The following is a 19,746-nucleotide window of genomic DNA, read 5'->3' as shown; positions in this document are numbered from 1 at the left end:
GGATACTTCGCCAGATGGTATTCCACTTAGCTTGCGGATAATTTTGAAACCATCTGTTGTGAGAAAATTATGAATTTTCGAGTTTGTATAAAGTGGATGGATGTTGCCAGCTTGTCGTATGCAATTGAACTCGCGATAGTAGAGTCTAATATAGCGAAAGGTTAGAAAAGTTATTGGTATCACAGCTTCATTAATTGGTGAAATTATACCGCGTGGCTTCCAATAAATTGGAAGCGTTAAGTTTTTAATTAAGCTTAGTGTGTCATTGGTGATAGTTTTATCCATACAGTTGATTAGTAAGGTCTGACACTTATGTCTGGCATTTATGAGACCAATCCCTCCTCGTGAGGTTGATACGGTCAACGTTTTAAAGCTTACTTTGAAGATGTGGCCTCTGAGGACATATCACCAGAACGCCTTCTGTATGCTGTGTTAGGTGATCTGAGATTGGTAGGATTTGGCCCAGGAAGTGCATTCTGTTCGCTATAGATATTCTGACTGTGTGTACTCTTTGTAGGAGATCTAATTCCCTGTCAGAACAAATGCATGTTGTCACTGTGTTCTTGTGCAGCATATCTGTCCCGCTTTTTGTCGTCATCACGTCTGGTACTGCACCCTAGCGGACTCAGACAGATTTTTGTTGTGCCCTCATTGCATATCAATCAAGATGGGTAGCATTACCAATGTCTCCTCCTAACTGGAGTATCGTCATCATTCTCTTGCTTAGTTTTGTACCGGTGACCGCCTTGAAGTCGTTGACGAGGGTCTCCACTTCCGTCAGATTTGCTATGGATCGTACTGCTAAGCAGACGTTGTCAGCATAAGCAATGCGTACAACGGCAATGATAGGGGGCAGCCTTGTCTGATACATCTCCTAATTACAGTTTTGTTGGACAGGTGACCATTAATCAGAATACGTGATGTGGGATGAAGTGCTGCAATAGTTTGACGAAATGTTGGCCGAAACCCATCTTCGTCAGTACCTTAATCAGATATTCGTGGTTTATGCGGTCATACGCTTTTTCAAATCTAAAAATAGTAGAGCGCTGGGGTCTTTATTGTCCTCCAGAGTACAAATGACATCCCGTCGATGACAGGCAGCTGATATTACACTGCGTCCAGATACCGCACCATATTGGCGTTTTCCTAATATTTTATATGACACCAGTTGTATTCGTTGTTTCACAGTCCGTGTTCTGATTTTAAAGTTTGAGTTAAGTAAGGTGACAGGTCGCATTTCATGTATCCTTTTGCTGTTTCCTTTTTTGGTAAAGGCACAATGAAGCCTTCTTTGAGATCATCTGGTACAAATTGAAGCTGCCACAATTCATTAGCAAGTTGAGTTAATACTGGTGCCACAATATTCCAATACTGTTGATAAATTTCCGCGCCGAGGCCGTCGGGTCCAGTAGATTTTCGTTTCGTGGCGCTGAACACGGCCTGTTTCACATCGTCTTCACTGAATGGGACCTCAAGTGTATCACTGTCGTCACGAGACAATACGGAAACTATTTCATTGCGTACTTCGGTGCAAAGCGCGTCACTGATCTCCTACCTGTCCTAAAGTTCTCTGTAGTAGTTATACACTTTTGATGAGATATCGCGTTGTTTTGTAACTACAGTTCCCGTCCAATCAACAGTCTCTTCAATTAGCTTCGCTTTTTGCCGCCGCAATGTTTGTAAAGTGTCGTACAGTGAGGCTGTTTCTTCTGACCCGATGTCCTTTGGTTGCGATCGCATTATCATACTTTCTATTTGTTTGCGATACAGGTTCGTAATTTTCGCCTTATAGTTCTTTATACGGTGATAGGCGTTGTCATCTGTGATGTCGGTAGCGTGGTATAGTTCACAGAGACGTGGGAAGTAAATTTCTACTTTTTGTTTGACCTAATAATACTTCTGGTAAGCGTAACGTTTTACTGTTCATCTAAGCTTCGGTTTGGCTCTATGAAGTCGATCTGTAGGGGATTTCGAGAGCTTTACTTGCTCCTATGCCCGTTGAATGTCTGCATCCAGCTGTTTGTCTTGCAACAGGCTGATGTTCATACTCCAGTAGCCTCTTCCACGAAACAGTCCTGGGCGTTGGACGTATATGTAGCACTGATGGGCGCTGTGGTCAGAAAAGCCAACTGAAGCAATATCGCTATTCACTACATTACGGCCGCTCGATAGCCGCAGGAAGGGTTTCCTCCACATCTCGGATGAGGCCGCCCGGCAGACACATCGAGTGCACAATGGAACTCCTTCTGTCTCTGGATGCTACAGCAAACACCTCCCTCTGGTGTGCCTGCTCGGAACCTTCTGAAGGAGCGACAACGTGTCCACTCACAGAGTGAATGGGTGAGGCCACAAGGGCAGCTTTCACATAAACCACCCACCTCGAGCGACGCTACCAACAGCCCGCCGTTCACTCTGCAGTGAGCGCGGATCCCCCGCGTCGGGTACGCTGCAAGGTGCCCCGACAGTAGAGCTCGTGGACGAAACAAGCGACAACTGAGATGTTCCATATGTTGCCCCACTTTCTCAGCTGCTGCCACACCTTGAGGCCATAAGCGTCTTCAGCTGCTAGCCAACTGCGGCCAGCTCCTGCGTGCGCTGCCAGCACACACATACACTGTTCGTTCCATAAGAACATAGAGAGAAAGTTAAATACATGAGTTTCTAGCCTCATGGTGCTTCACCAACTGAGGCTGTCAGCCGACTGAGCTATGGTCAAGGTACTGGGCTTCCAAAACAAACTAATAAATGTCTACTGCGCTACAGACTGCGCACATGTACACGTTGCCGTTATTAAAACGTGATACTACATATCTAAAATACAAGAATACGCAATGAATTTATGAATTAAGCTAGTACACAAAACACTTCCACTAAGTCATGTGATGCCTTTATGTTGGGAAAGGAAGTGTCTAACTGCATTATGACTTATTCTCACATATCACCAACAGTAGACTTAGTAAATTATACGCCGCTGCCGCGCGGGTTTAGCCTCTGTAATAAAAAACTGAGTGGAAGCATCAACAAAACGAACTTTAACGGATGTCATATGACGTCCGCAACGACCAACCACAACGAGTAAAAAAGAAAAAGAAAAACGGCCAATCACAACGAGCAAAAAAAAAAAAAAAAAGGCGCTACAGTGTTGCTCTGTGCGGCTGGTCCCGGCGGAGGTTCGAGTCCTCCCTCGGGCATGGGTGTGTGTGTTTGTCCTTATTGTCCTTAGGATAATTTAGGTTTAGTAGTGTGAAAAATTAGGGACTGAAGACCTTAGCAGTTAAGTCCCATAAGATTTCACACACATTTGAACATTTTTTTATACGCCGCAGGTCCGCCATCAATAAACAATAGCACATTGTGCAGAGTGTCAGTAGCTACTGTGTTCTTCTGTCTTGTTTTGAATCACTAATTTTCTAGCGTTGGTGTGTTCTGTGTTCGGCAGATGCTGTAGTGATATAGTGTTTGCGTAATGGTGTTGTATTAGCACCAATGTGTCGTATCTGAACCGAAGGTTCGATATAAAAAAGAGCTACCGGGAAAACATTCTCTGTATTCAAAGGTATTGAGCATTTTACGGCGAATTCCGGACAGTGAACAACGCATTTAGGACAAATTTCTGTGTACTCATAAGTAATATAACATCAGATAGGTACTGTGCTAGTAAAAGGTTGATACTCTCAGATTATGTAATAGCATCAGTATAACTTGAGAGCAAATGGGGAAAGACCTTCATAACAGCTCCTTTGATTATGACCAGGTCGTAGGTTCGCGACAATTGTATTACTCAAATTTCGAGAGCACGCAAGATCCGAGCTTTTCAGGTGCCACCACGTCAAGAAGAAAACATTTCCATCTGATCGACACTGTGGGCAACAAACTGTAAATGACGAAGGTGGGCGTTAACAATCGAAGGGTCACGGTATTAAAAATCATTCGCCGGTTCAGTACTGGAAACAATACCCACAGCTTATAGGATCACCTAACCGCTATCGCATGAGTACTCTGTCGTCTCACACATGTATCTCTGTTCATCAGGGATAACAGGACACAGTCCGTCCCTGGTGGCTGAGGGCTCTGAGCACTATGGGACTCAACTGCTGTGGTCATAAGTCCCCTAGAACTTAGAACTACTTAAACCTAACTAACCTAAGGACATCACACACATTCATGCCCGAGGCAGGATTCGAATCTGCGACCGTAGCGGTCGTGCGGTTCCAGACTGTAGCGCCTTTAACCGCTCGGCCACTTCGGCCGGCCTGGTAGCTGAGAGGTCAGCGCGACAGAATGTCGTACAAAACGGCCCGCGTTCGATTCCCGGTTGGGTTGAAGATTTTCTCGGCTCAGGAACTGGGTGTTGTGTTGTCCTTATCATCGTCATTTCATCCCCATCGACACGCAAGTCGCCGAAGTGGCGTCAACTCGAGAGACTTGAACCAGGCGAACGGTCTACCCGATGGGAGGCCCTAGCCACATGGAATTTCCATTTACAGGACACAGAAATTAGCATTGGCACAAAAATAGCACCAACGGACGTTCGAAGCGTGAGAAAAGGATATCCTAGACTGATACGCCGTGGTACTCGATGTTAAACCAAAACATTTTGGTATATTATTGGATATCAGTCAGCCTGTCATGCAAAACACGTTTTTTCATCTGACGCAAACATGTTTCAGCACATCTATGCCATCACCTGTGGGTTTTATTTATTCAAGTGGGTGAAATGTGGACATATTTTACGTGATAACTAATCTGCGAAAATTAGGCCTAAAGAAAGTTTTTGTTTGTTTTTGTCATCATTAACAACGGCTCTCTTTATGCCTAATTGTCGTAGATTGTTTATCACTTAAAATATGTTCACATTTCGCAGATTTGAATGAAGAAACAGAAGTGCTGAAACATCTTTGGACCATGAAAAAAATACAGTGTTTTGTACACGAGGCGGTCTTATATCCAATAATTTCAACTGCAGACACAGCAAATGCAATTGCTGCAAGTGTAAATGATGACTATTTTGGTAGATAATTACAACCATTAATGAAACGTCAACATATTCACCCCAGTGTGTATTAATGTGCCCTTAAAACGCTGTTCCAAGAAATTTAACGAGTTGTAAACATTGTGGTTCGCATCTTAGCTGCCTCACCCTCTATAGTAACTTCGAACTGTTTGTGGTGGCACAATACACATGGGCCCGATACTAGACAAAGAGACTAAGACTCACGGTTTTAACACGGTATGATCGTTCACTGAACCCTGTACGTCCCTTAGGGTATCCGGGTTACAATTCTTGATATGTGATGAACACTATAGTGGAATTTCTTCGTTACATAATACGGACAACAAATACGTCCGTTACTTCTAGATTTCCGGGTTTTCAGTCGAGTTAATATTATCATTTTCTTTAAAAGTGTCTTCTTCAGATGGCCCTGTGCAGACCTTGGGAGCTCACTGTACCAACTCTTTTAGATAGCCCCCCTGCCGCCATTTATAATACAGTTTCTTTCTCGCCCCTGGCAGTGATGCTCCTTTGCAAATCTGCTTCTGCAGTGTTATGAAACTACGAGTACGTTATGACGGTTTTCTTTTTCAACCTACGATCGGTCGCGAAATTGAAAACACAGTGAAAATCAAAAATGTTGCCGGCCGGTGTGCCCGAGCGGTTCTAGGCGCTTCAGTCTGGAACCGCGCGACCGCTACGGTCGCAGGTTCAAATCCTGCCTCAGGCATGGATGCATGTGATGTCCTTAGGTTAGTAAGGTTTAAGTAGTTCTAAGTTCTAGGGGACTGATGACCTCAGATGTTAAGTCCCATAGTGCTCAGAGCCATTTGAACCATCAAAAATGTTAGATATGACTTAGACACTAGTCGTATCAATGTATCAACTGTCTAATGCCCTCGTCGTAGAAGGCAGCCATATGCGCTTCTTGCCAGTTCCTCACGTAGGTCTGTAGGTCTTAGTTTGTGCCAAAATGCTGTCCCCATAGTCAGCGGTTCATGTAAGCTAAGAGATGAAAATTAAAGGGAATCAATTTCGGGCTCTATGGTGGGCGATCAAAAACTTCCCATCGAAAACGCTGCAGGAGCGTCTTCGTTGTACCTGCAGTACGCGGCCGAATTGGCACAAAGTAGGAAACGCATGACAGTTTCATTAGGTGGGTTCAAAATGGCTCTGAGCACTATGGGACTTAACATCTATGGTCATCAGTCCCCTAGAACTTAGAACTACTTAAACCTAACTAACCTAAGGACATCACACAACACCCAGTCATCACGAGGCAGAGAAAATCCCTGACCCGCCGGGAATCGAACCCGGAAACCCGTGCGCGGGAAGCGAGAACGCTATCGCACGACCACGAGCTGCAGACCATTAGGTGGGCATCACGAAATTAGGCACTTCACACTTGACGGGAGACACACATCTTTACGCGCTCACTGTGCACTGAAAAGTGCTACGTGGCGCGATAGACAGGTCGCAAAACATCTGCACAATGTGTCACCGGATTGTCGTTGTCATTTTACTTTCGCGATCGGTCTGAGGTTGAAACAACAATAGCCCTCGTATAAAGGAGCATCGGCTTGTCCAGTTCACAGCTTCGCTGGCGTTCCATAGCGAGACGATGAGGTCTGTGCTCGGCATACTGGAACCATACAGCAAGTGCAATATCGAGTAACGAAGTTAACTCGGCTGCTACTTCAAAAAAATCTGGATATACTTTCACAAGCAAAACTTCGAAACACACAATATACATTTGATGTTAATATTGTTTTTTTAATAGCAATACCTTCTTTGTAGGTTACAGGCGTGGCGGGAACATCTTCACTGTCTGAATGGCGTACTGCTGTCATTGTCTTTCGAATCTCTCTCTTCACAGCAATCGCTGGTGGTTCCTCTGCACCATGGCCTTTTTCCAGACCCTGTTGGATCTCTGACAGCTGCAAAAGACAATCAGCGCAAATCTGCATCTGACTACTGTGGCCTGCGGCAAATGATATTCGGAATGAAACACATCAGCTAACAAAACACAGGAAACTCATTAAAATCTGAAGATCGTTCTTTATGGTTCAAACCGGTTATATAAAAATATATACACGATTGCATCAGGAAATAAAAATGATTTCAACGATGAAAGAAAATGAATGATTTTGAACGTAGGTTTTCATACGACAGGTTATATTCGTTTCTCGTTACGATTATCAGATTGGATAAAGTTATAGAGTGGGATTGTACATGCACGATCAGATTCAGAAACTTTTGTCCGGCACATTTTATCGCATACTTGGATGTGGTAAATTTTTCTGAAAAGAAGAAACCACGCTCTCAAACGTATTGAGTAAAGAGGAGATGTTTTCCTATACTCTGTTACTGATAATTGAGAAGTGTCCTTGATTTCAGGAGATCACATGTGTGTTGACAATAGACTAGTCTACAACGACTCATGCTACATAGCTACATTCAACTTCACATAGTACCTACTGCCTGCATCGTTTCTTAAATGTATTTGGCGTCTGCATTTTTTTTTCTATTATGATGCTTAATTATTCGAATTTCGTTTTGACAATGTGAATAGATAGTTAACAATATTATCTCCTCTTTGAAGTTAGAAGACAGCAACATTTTGTTCTTGGTTGTGCTAGACGAACATGGCTATACGGAACTAAATCTGCTTTCCTACACGGCCCACATTAATGTGACCATCGCCTTTGTTTGACATCAACGCGCAATAACCACTCACAGAAGGCAGGTGGCCACATTAGCAGAGCGGCTGGTCCCGGCGGAGGTTCGAGTCCTCCCTCGGGCATGGGTGTGTGTGTTTGTCCTTAGGATAATTTAGGTTAAGTAGTGTGTAAGCTTAGGGACTGATGACCTTAGCAGTTAAGTCCCATAAGACTTCACACACATTTCAACGTTTTGAACATAAGCAGAGGAGGGAATATAAAGCATGTCGGAGTATGCGGAAGACTTTGCAAGCGTCGTAATGCGGAAGCACAGTGATTTATCTAAAGTGCGAAAGACAACAATCATGGGCTTCCTGGCCTATAGTGACAGCATTTCCGATACAGCTAAGTTTGTAAACCGTTCGCCTGACGCCATATGGTGCATGGTAAAATGGCGCTATTCAAAACCGGCGCCGGGGCAACTGTGGTGCACCACAGGCCGTAGATGTGTACAGGCGAACAGACAGTCAACTGTTGAGCAACTGACCACGCGGTTGAACTAAGGGGCTACCAACAGTGTCTCCTCAACGACCGTTCAACGCACATTACTGCTTATGGGATCCACAGCAAGTGCCTGGTTCATGAGCCCATGCTTCGGTGGCCTTTTCAGATGAATCACGTTTTATACTCCATCAGACAGATGGCCGTTGGATCGTCGGAAGGGTCCAGAACGGATGAGGGAGCGTTGTGTTCTGTGGAATGTTTTCGTCCTTCTGGTAGGCACAATGTATCAACACAAGTATGCATCCATCCTTGAGGAACATGTCCACCCCTACATGTAGTTTGTTTTTCCTCAGCATGATGGCATTTACCAGGAGGACAATGCAAAGTGTCACATAGTTCGCGATGTACGTGCGTGGTTCGAAGAGCACCATGGTGAGTTTACCATACTCCCGTTCCCACCAAACTCCCGGATTTAAACACAATTGACTGTTTGTGGGACCACCTCGATCGGACTGTTTGTGCCATGCATCCTCAATCGAGAACAGCTGACCATAGCACTGGAGTCGGCATGGCTCCACATCCCTGTCTGTACATTCCTGAACCTCACTGACTCCCTTCCTGCACGTCCATGCTGCAAAAGGTAGTTATTCAGGCTTTTGACAGGTTGTCACATTAATGTGACACGACCGCGTATTATTCGTGTACGAACATAGGCATCATTTTTTGAATTGTTAATTATACGTAATGTGCTTCAGTGCCATTTTTATGACAGTATTTCATGAATGATTTTATTCCAATACAGACGGTTAGTCCTGCTCCTGGCATACAGCTTTCTTAGAGTCTCACCTGTTGTCTTACCATCAACGTAATTTATAAATAATATAGCCTCCTCACAACAAATCTTGGGCCCATTTGTCTAGCGGTAAAGTGCATGCATGTGCGTGAATGAAAACCGAAAGGTTGTGGGATCGAATTTCATTCGGAACACTGATTTTTCAGCCTGGTTTTTAGCCTTCATTCACCTCTCAATGATATGGGCATATACCACAGACGACACGTGGATCGGATTCCACGTTAAACTGTAGGTTCCCTTTCCCTGGTGGAATAAATGGGGTAGGTTAGAAATACTCAAGGCGCCGAGGTGGCATCCAGCTGGAACACTTGCACCAGGCCTTTGAGGCACACGTAATTTGGGTAGGGGGTTCAAATTTCGTCACTTTGTGGTTTAGGAACGGTATCAGTCTTGAAATGTTATGGAAAAGGCCAAAAGTTGGTAAATTCATTCCTCAGTTTGTTCTTCACTTTAGACAAAATTAAATTGTTATAACATACCGAAACCAGTATTTGACATAAACGTTAACATGGTAGAAACGTAAATACAAAAACAAGTTTTCGTTATTTCGTCCATTATAAAAATTCTCAAAAGTAATTTTTTTAATTGTATTTTTCCATTCTGATACTGCCAAACACTTTCGCTATTATAAATCACATGAAGGCCATGACTGTATAATGTTTCCAAGTCCTTTCCCCCTTATAAACATCTGCCAGATATGAATTCGTTTTCCGGTGTAGATGAAGAACATGTTCGTGATAATAAACGAAGCATTTCGTGCAATGAATCCATTTCTCTCCTGTTGCGTCTTCCCATATGAAGAAAATAAAATAATTTCTATAAATAGTAAATGAAATCAATTTTTAATAAGAGTTCCAAGTTTCGTCCCCGAGACAAAAATCGGAACTGCAAGGGGGACGAAATTACGAATATCTCCAGACTTATGACGTCCGCTACAGCAACACATGCCAAACACTTGACTGTAATGAACACACACCAGATATTAAAACAGACGACTGACGTAAAGGCCAATATTTGAACACAAATCAGTGCTCACATTAGAACTAGCAAGCTGTTACTCCGACTGCTGCGCTAGCTTACTTCAGCGTAAAAAGTTGAATTCCCTCGTACATGGAAGCTAAACGTGCTGTACGCAATGGCTCTCTCAACAAAATAATGAGCTCAAATCACGAATGGGCCTGCAACTAAACATTTGTTATCAACTCCGGAAACCGGAAATTAGTAGTACGAAATTAGGAACAGGGACGGTATTAGGGTCCCTTACTTTATATCAGAAATGAGTCTCGGTGTCTTGCGAGGGTGGACACGTCTTTAAAATCACTGTTTAACATACTAATTATCGCAGTACGGCCACGACAACCGTATCCCTGGCCTAGTATGGTAGCAGCTCTGCGTCGGGATGCCACTGAAAGCTATGAAATGTGCTGCCTAGTCCAGGAGAATATCAGACATTGCTAGCAACTATGACTGTTCTGAAGCAAGAGTTGGAGGCTCGGGTCCCGTTAGAATTTACTGTAGGCCAGCGAGGGACGTAGCGCAATGTTAAGACACTGGAGTCTTTATTGGGGAGGACGGTCGTTCAGATGTCCCCCAGCCAGTCTAGATTTAGGATTTCTATGATTTCCGTAAGTCGTTCAAGGATAACGTCGGGATAGTTTGTTTAAAGGGCATGGTCGATTTCCTTACGCACCCTTTTCGAATCGAAGTTTGTGCTTCGACTGTAAAGACATTGTTTTTAATGTCTGAGATTTCCCCTGTGAATCGACGACCCGCACGCATGGAAGACAGAAACAGTATCTACAATTTAATATTCTTGAATCTCCGAACGCCGTCTGAAGCCCTCTCACCATCGATAGCAATATCGATCTATTGTTCCGGTGGAAGCCAGAGTCACACTGGCAGTCATATCGGGATGAACCGCGAAAAGTAATTCCTTGCCAGGAATACTGAATAAAATCCATAAACAACTGGTCATTCAACTGTGACACATACAGCGTTAGTTTCGCGGCATGCAGATCCTCGTGTACTGAACACAGTCGTACACTATAGATTACCTGTTTATCAGTGAGATAGGGCGGAGGCGGCACGACGAAGTCGGCGAGGCAGTGCAGTGCGTGCACGCCGGCCAGCACCTCGCGGCCGAAGCTGCGGCAGTCGTGCACCTCCACCTGCAGCGGAGGCAGGTACTCCTCCTGCTCCGGCAGCTCCTGACGACAACCAAGTGCGGCGTCAACACACTTCTGCTGCGTGCGTAGCGTTTCTGCAGCCTACCCTACGATACTAGATAATACATTAACCTCTGTGATTACTGCAACATCAACAGGCAAACATGTGACAACTGTGTAACAACATCCTAACAAAGTCCAAATAACCCAAGGGAAGACTGCCAGACCTACATCTAGTTACGTTACGTCCTTTTTTTCTGTCAGCGGACTCCATTAGTGGCCCTTAGACATACAGCTGTAATGAGGATACCAAGTACAGACTAAACTATACATACGAATAGAGACTCCATTTAACAGAAAAAAGTTTCCGTCGTATTGATGGAGCTGTTCTAAAGGTCTCTGCGTATCTCATTATAGTGACAGAAACAGTTACATATGTTATCAACACATACTGAGAAAGAGATACAGTTAGTGTTTTAAAATGGAACGATGCACACCTTTATCCGAAATGAGAATGGCATCGAGAGCTCTTGAAAAAATGTACAGTGGTGCATGATTGTCAAAGTTTGTCTGAAACATTTTTAAGATAAACTAAATGAGCTTTTAGAGAAGAGATAACATGTCACCTCAACCCAGCTTGCGCAGCGTTAGACTGTATCCATCAAAGAAATACACCACCCACTTAAAGAAATTACATTATTATCTTTGTAGAAAAATAAGTTAAGTAAGTGATGAGTGCTGATTATAAGACAGAATACTCATCCTGCTGCCGACTACTACATGCAAAATAATTTTTTATATTTTGTCGTGACGCTATTAGAAAAATTATGTGCATTTAGTTTAGTTAATAGTAGTTAGTTGATATTAGTTTCGTGCTTCAGTTTACACACTGACGGAAAAAATCGCACCACCAAAAAATAATCAATGTAGAGTAATGAAATTTCAGAAATACATTTTTCTAGGTAACATATTTAAGTGATTAACATTGCAAGATCATAGAATAATGTAAGTGTGAGATAAGCCATTGCAAATAGAAATGCTGGTACATTAATAACCAGTGTAGACGCCAGAATGTTGAATGCAAGCGTGCAAATGTGCATTTATTGTGTTGTACAGGTGACGCACGTCGGTTTTCGGGATGGAGTCCTATCCCTATTGCACTTGGTCTGTCAGTACGGGGACGGTTAATAACGTTTATGAATGACATTGGAGTTATCGTTCGATGATGTCCAGCATGTGCTCCATTGGGGACAGATCTGGTGATCGAGCAGGCCAAGGCAACATGCCGACACTCTGTAGAACATATTGGCCTGCAACAGCGGCTGATGGGCCAGCGTTATCGTGTTCGAAAACGCCCTCTGTAATGCTGTTCATGAATGATGGCGCAAAAGGTCGAACAACCAGACTGACGTACAGTCTTGCAGTCAGTGTGCGTGCAATAACCACGGGAGCGCTGCTGGTGTCATACGGAATCGCATCCCAGAGCACACCTCCAGGAGTAGGTCCAAGGTGTCTAGCAAGCCAACAGGTTCGTTGCAGGCCCTCAACTGGCCTACTCCTAAGCAACATCCCGGGTTCGATTCCCGGCGGGGTCAGGAATTTTCACCTTTCTCGAGATGACTGGGTGTTTGTGTTGCCGTCATCATTTCATCATCATTCATGAAAGTTTCGAGATTGGGTTGGGAATTTCTAGGGGCGCTAATAACCGCGCAGTTGAGCGCCCCACAAACCAAACATCATCATCGTCATCATCCTATGCAACACATGGCCATCACTGGCACCGAGGGAAAGCCAGCTTTCATCAGAAAATACAAGTGGCCTCCACCCTGCCATCCTGTGAGCTATCGCTTTACACCACTGAAGTCGCAAAGTCGGTGGTCTGGAGTCAGTGGAATGCACTCTATAGGACGTGCGGCTCGAAGATGTCCTTCAAGCAAGCGACTAGTAACACTTCGTTGTGTCACTGACGTGCCAACTGCTGTTCAGGTTGCTACTGCAGATGCAGTACGATGCGCCAGCGGCATATGCCGAACTCCGCGGTCTTCTCTCTCAGTAGTGTCACTTGGTTGTCCAGAGACCGGCCTCATTGCGACCGTACATTTTCGTAACCGCCAGTGCTAGCAATCATATACAGTGCCTACCTTTCTGCCAAGTCTTCCTGCAGAATCGCAGAAGGTACATCCAGCTCCTCGTAGACCTATTACAAGACCTCGTTCAAACTAAATCAGGTGCTGATAATGGTATTTTTGTCGCCATAAAAGCTTTCATGAATAACATCAATTCATCAGTCGAATCCCAAAGGTAACTAAGGCTACTAGCGCTACTCATATGAGACTGGCGCGAAATTTCAATAGACATCTTTCAGATGTAGAAATATTCCTATTAGCTTCAGTTTACATCGCACAACTATTTCTTGATGCTGCGGTTTTTTTTCTATCAGTCATGATACTTGCGAAGTGCTCCGGGTTTACACGGGTAGAATTAAGTATATACGACTGGACGATTTGCCTGGCTAATAAATTATACTCACACACCTTCTTCATCTGACAGTCTATGTATGAGTGAAAACCGTATCAAAATCACTACAGTAAATCCTGAGATTAGCATTCGTAGACAAACAGAAAAACGCAGCAGGAGACTTAAAGTTATCATCCGTCAGCCAATGTGCACGAAATATTTATAAATTATATATACATCGAAAAAGCAATGTTCAAGGTTCAAAGGAAGGTTCAAAGTGGACTGAAATTCAAGGTGAAATGATATCAGCGATAATACTCGCTGATGATATTACTATCCCCAGTGAACTCCCTCGACAACTTTTCGGCGTCTGTTCCGGGATATGTTGTGAGTATTCTGGTACAAGGAACCTGTAGCTCCACTGCCACGGTACAGTGAAATAATGCAATGATGATTTATTTGGTTTGTTACCTCATTTTTCCCATGCTTCTGTGAAACTATCTGTAACATACTTTCATGTACACGCACAATTCAGAACAGAGTGTAATGTAACAATCGTTACATCCCAAAATACAGAGATGTAGTTAACGTCCATGCGGCAACAGTTCAGCATAGCATGATGTCACTCTCTTCCACTGCTCTCACATGACGCGCACCCGTCCCATATTTTCATCGGTAAGAAATCCAGCCTACTGCGTATGAAAAGAAACCCGAGGTAGAACCGAGCAGTACCGAATGCAAGCTTGACGTCAAAGAGGAAAGTGGCTATTCCTGCTGACAAAAGAAACTGATGTGACTGGATGGAACACGTTTGTTTCCAAGCCAGGAACACAACGCATAAGTCAACATTTGCAGTGTTGGGCCGACATTTTCAGTGCAATACAGGTACAAAGATAAATTGGTGTAAGAAATCAAACAAAATCTAATTACTCGATAAGGAGACACCAGAGAGCAGCCGGCCGAAGTGGCCGTGCGGTTCTAGGCGCTACAGTCTGGAGCCGAGCGACCGCTACGGTCGCAGGTTCGAATCCTGCCTCGGGCATGGATGTGTGTGATGTCCTTCGGTTAGTTAGGTTTAATTAGTTCTCAGTTCTAGGGGACTGATGACCTCAGATGTTAAGTCCCATAGTGCTCAGAGCCAACCAGAGAGCACATGTTCCTTATATCAAAATAGTCCGAAAATATCCGTGAACGATCTCCGAAAATTTCCCGGTGCTGTTTTACGTCTACATCTACATCTACATGGTTACTCTGCAATTCACACTTAAGTGCCTGGCAGAGGGTTCATCGAACCATTTTCATACTACTTCTCTACCATTCCCCTCTCGAATGGCGTGTGGAAAAAAGGAACACCTAAATCTTTCCGTTCGAGCTCTGATCTCTCTTATTTTATTATGATGATCATTTCTCCCTACGTAGGTGGGTGTCAACAAACTATTTTCGCATTCGGAAGTTGGTGACTGAAATTTCGCAAATAGATCTCGCCGTAAAGAAGACCGCGTTTGTTTCACTGACTGCCACCCCAACTCGCGTATCATATCAGCGACACTCTCACCCCTATTGCGCGATAACACGAAACGAGCTGCCCTCCTTTGCACTTTTTCGAGGTCCTCTGTCAATCCTACATGTTAAGGATCCCACACGGCGCAGCATTATTTCAGCAGAGGACGGACAAGTGTAATGTAGGCTGTTTCTTTAGTGGGTTTGTCGCATCTTCTAAGTGTTCTGCCAACAAAGCGCAGTCTTTGTTTCGCCTTCCCCACTATATTATCTGTGTGGACTTCCCAATTTAAGTTGCTCGTAATTGTAATACCTAGGTATTTAGTCAAATTGACAGCACTTAGATTTGTGTGATTTATCGTATACCCAAAATTTATCGGATTTCTTTTAGTACCCATGTGGATGACCTTGCACTTTTCTTTTTTAGTGCCAACTGCCACTTTTCGCACCATACAGAAATTCTCTCTAGACCATTTTGTAATTGGAATTGGTCGTCTGATAATTCCCTAGACAGTAAATTACAGTGTCATCAGCTGCTCAGATTATCACCTAGATCATTTACGTAAATCAGGAACAGCAGAGGGACTATGACACTACCTCTCGGAACGCCAGATATAACTTCTGTTTTACTCGATGATTTACCGAACTGTGACCTCTCTGAGAGGAAATCACGAATCTAGTCACACAACTGAGACGATACTCCATATGCACGCAATTTGCTTAATAGTCGCTTGTGAGGAACGGTATCAAAAGCCTTCTGGATATATAGGAATATGGAATCGATCTGTAATCCCTCGTCGACAGCACTCATTACTTCATGGGAATAAAGAGCTAGCTGTGTTGCTGGTTGAACAGTGACATGACATTTTTAGGACGGCATGTCCCACTTACAAACTTCTATGATGACGAGAGATGCTCGTGACGTTCGGTAGTAAGCAAGTGGGGGAACATCTCACTGTGGGAAAGTTTATTACGATATGTGCAGATGGTCAACGTCTTGAACCCATCACTTCTACAAGACGAGACGGCGTGTGAGGGTCTGCATCTGCTGTGTGGTGCCTCTTGTTCTTTGGCGCCATGCTTTGAATGTGTTTTGAAGATAATGAGAAAAAGGGGAATCATCGTGGTTACGATGAACGCAGAGAAAAATGACTGTCGAATTGGCTGAAGTAAACATTACTTCTTGGCTTGCTTTTGCACAAGCTACATATGTATAAGACGATCAGTCAACCCGCTTAGTAAACGAGATTGTGTTCTTTAAAAAAACATGTGAACACATAAAGTTTAAAATTCACTTATTTACGCCATTCAAGCAGCTTGGAGTACAATTAACGCTCTATTTGAGCACCCACCCACTCAAAAAGAGAGGAAATACTAGAAAATTGCCGGAGCACCGTTGGCTGGAACTGATTACCACGTCCACCCAGAAAACACAGAAGGCTACCGAAACGAATCTTATTAAATCAAGCTACCGATCTAAAATATCAGGGAGTAACAGATCGCACGCAGGAAACGGAACACTGAAGCCATACCGAAAAATCGCCAAGATATCATTCCACGGTTACCGTGTATAAGGCAAAAAGTCTTTCGTATAATCAGTTATATGCGAAGTCCATTAGAGTGTAGCATTTTTGAAACATTAGATGTGTAAATGGATTTCCCTGCATAAGTCTTAAGTAGTGATAATATAAGGGAAAGAGGCCGGCCGGAGTGGCCGTGCGGTTCTAGGAGCTACAGTCTGGAACCACGAGATCGCTACGGACGCAGGTTCGAATCCTGCCTCGGGCATGGATGTGCGTGATGTCCTTAGGTTAGTTAGGTTTAAGTAGTTCTAAGTTCTAGGGGATTGATGACCTCAGAAGTTAAGTCCCATAATGCTCCGAGCCATTTGACCCACTTTTGAAAGCTGTAGCGTTAATACTTTTCATGTTTCATCCTCCTTCTAAAGGCATAATGGTATTTTAGATATACATAATGCTGAAAACCGTGGCTAATGCCGTGTTTTCCTAGGAACAGGAATTCTGCGCTGCGTGAACAGGTCAGGGCGTTTTGCGACGGCAAGGACGCAAAACGTAAATAGGTTGCGTATTTATGATTTTCCAGAAAATGAAAGCGCGAGTACATTAACTATTCAGTCCATGTGTGCTTTCTGGGAAGAATGTTACTATAACCGAAGTGCTGATATACAGTACAGTATTAATGGATTTAGTGCGAGAAAAGAGTAGGAAACACCTGGGTTTACTGACAGCTAAACATGTAAAGGGCGATGACGAATAGAATTATTTGCTCCAGATGTAGCCTATGCGAAGCGCAGAGTAGCAGTCAGCAATATGTTCTTGACACTGCGTCAGTTAACAGTTCGTTTCGTTTGGATCTGAACGGCACTTGTAGCTTTTTAGCAAACTTTGTAGGCTCTTTTCACTCGAACTTCACCTGAAATGCAGCAGGTGCTTCTTTGTAATGTAACGCAGAACGCATTAGACACGTCCAGAAAGAGTTGGCCTGTCACGCCTGACGTAGTGGACTGGCGGACCATGCATTACGTTCTGTCGGAAAACTGTTTTGTAACTGTCGAGGGAGCGACACACTACGACGGTGCATTACGTACTTTCTGCTTCTGCGAAAACCTGGCATAAAGAGTGATTCCCGCAGAGAAATAGAGGAGTTGGTCTCGTGCCAAACGGAACTGATGACTGTAGGCTAATGAGGAACGCACCAGAGTGAAGACCATGTGCGGGTTGGGGAAGTTGGGGTTAGCGGCGGTGTCCGGGATGACGGCAGAGCAGAGGCGGCGGCCCGCGACCTGCAGCGCGACGCGCGGCCGGGACACGGGCAGCAGCTGCACGCGCCGCAGCCGCCGCACGCCCCAGAACACCGCCTCCAGCCTGCAAGGCCACAGCCGCCACTTCCTACTCTTCATCCCAGAGTAGCACTTGCACCCAGACTCCTCAGTCAAACCTAAGCGCCAAGGAAACTGGTATAGGCATGAGTATTCAAATACAGAGATACGTAAACAGACAGAATACCACACCGCGATCGGCAGTGCCTACATACACTACCGGCCATTAACATTGCTACACCAAGAAGAAATGCAGATGGTAAATGGGTATTCATTGGACAAATATATTATACTAGAACTAACATGTGATTACATTTTCACGCAATTTGGGTGCATAGATCCTGAGAAATCAGTACCCAGAACCACCACCCCTGGCCGTAATAACGGCCCTGATACGCCTGGGCATTGAGTCAAACAGAGCTTGGATGGCGTGTACAGGTACAGCTGCCTATGCAGCTTCAACACGATACCACGGTTCATCAAGAGCAGTGACTGGCGTATTGTGATGAGCCAGTTGCTCGGCCACCATTGACCAGACGTTTTCAATTGGTGAGAGATCTGGAGAATGTGCTGGCCAGGGCTGCAGTCGAACACTTTCTGTATCCAGAAAGGCCCATACAGGACCTGCAACAAGCGGTCGTGCATTATCCTGCTGAAATGTAGGGTTTCGCAGGGATCGAATGAAGGGTAGAGCCACGGGTCGTAACACATCTGATATGTAACGTCCACTGTTCAAACTGCCGTCAATGCGAACAAGAGGTGACCATCACGTGTAACCAATGACACCCCATACCATCACACCGGGTGATACACCAGTATGGCGATGACGAATACAGGCTTCCTATGTGCGTTCACCGCGATGTCGCCAAACACGGATGCGACCATCATGATGCTGTAAACAGAACCAGGATTCATCCGAAAAAATGACGTTTTGTCATTCGTGCACCCAGGTTCGTCGTCGAGTACACCATCGCCGGCGCTCCTGTCTGTGATTCAGCGCCAAGGGTAACCGCAGTCATGGTCTCCGAGCTGATAGTCCATGCTGCTCCAAAAGTCGTCGAACAGTTCGTGCAGATGGTTGTTGACTTGCAAACGTCACCATCTGTTGACTCAGGGATCGAGACGAGGCTGCACGATCCGTTACAGCCTTGCGCATAAGATGCCTATCATCTCGACTGCTAGTCATACGAGGCCGTTTGGATCCAGCACGGCGTTCCGTATTACCCTCCTGAACCCACCGATTCCATATTCTGCTAACAGTCATTGGATCTCGACCAACGCGAGCAACAATGTCGGGATAAGATAAACCGCACTCGCGGTAGGCTACAATCCGACCTTTATCAAAGTCGTAAACGTGATGGTACGCATTTCTCCTCCTTATACGAGGCATCACAACTACGTTTCACCAGGCAACGCCGGTCAACTGCTTTTTGTGTATGAGAAATCGGTTGGAAACTTTCCTCGTGTCAGCACGTCGCAGGTGTCGCCACCGGCGTCAACCTTGTGTGAATGCTCTGAAAAGCTGATCATTTGCATATCACAGCATCTTCTTCCTGTCGGTTAAATTTTGCGTCCGTAGCACGTCATCTTCGTGGTGTAGCAATTTTAATGGCCAGTAGTGTAATACAAGTGTCTGGTGCAATTGTTAGATGGCTTACTGCTGCTACAATGGCAGGTTATCAAGGTTTAAGTGATTTTGAACCTGGTGTTATTGTCGGCGCACGAGTTATGGGATACAATATCTCTGGGGTGGCGATGGAGAGGGGATTTTCCCG

General features: G+C 44.6%; 1 protein-coding gene across 1 annotated transcript in view; it reads right to left on the bottom strand.

Annotated features, from left to right (window-relative positions):
• Positions 1-19,746, bottom strand: part of LOC124774909 (otoferlin-like) — a 188,459-nt gene that overhangs the window by 18,053 nt on the left and 150,660 nt on the right. The window contains exons 14-16 of the mRNA XM_047249587.1: positions 17,849-18,017; positions 11,065-11,217; positions 6,780-6,930 (exon numbers count right to left, since the gene is read on the bottom strand). Of these exons, the coding sequence (XP_047105543.1) occupies positions 6,780-6,930; positions 11,065-11,217; positions 17,849-18,017 (473 nt within the window). The remainder of the gene's footprint in view (positions 1-6,779; positions 6,931-11,064; positions 11,218-17,848; positions 18,018-19,746) is intronic.

This window comes from Schistocerca piceifrons, chromosome 1, assembly GCF_021461385.2.
Source record: "Schistocerca piceifrons isolate TAMUIC-IGC-003096 chromosome 1, iqSchPice1.1, whole genome shotgun sequence".
Taxonomy (NCBI): domain Eukaryota; kingdom Metazoa; phylum Arthropoda; class Insecta; order Orthoptera; family Acrididae; genus Schistocerca; species Schistocerca piceifrons.
The sequence above is the reverse complement of the archived record's forward strand: the minus strand, read 5'-3'. Positions and strand labels throughout refer to the sequence as shown.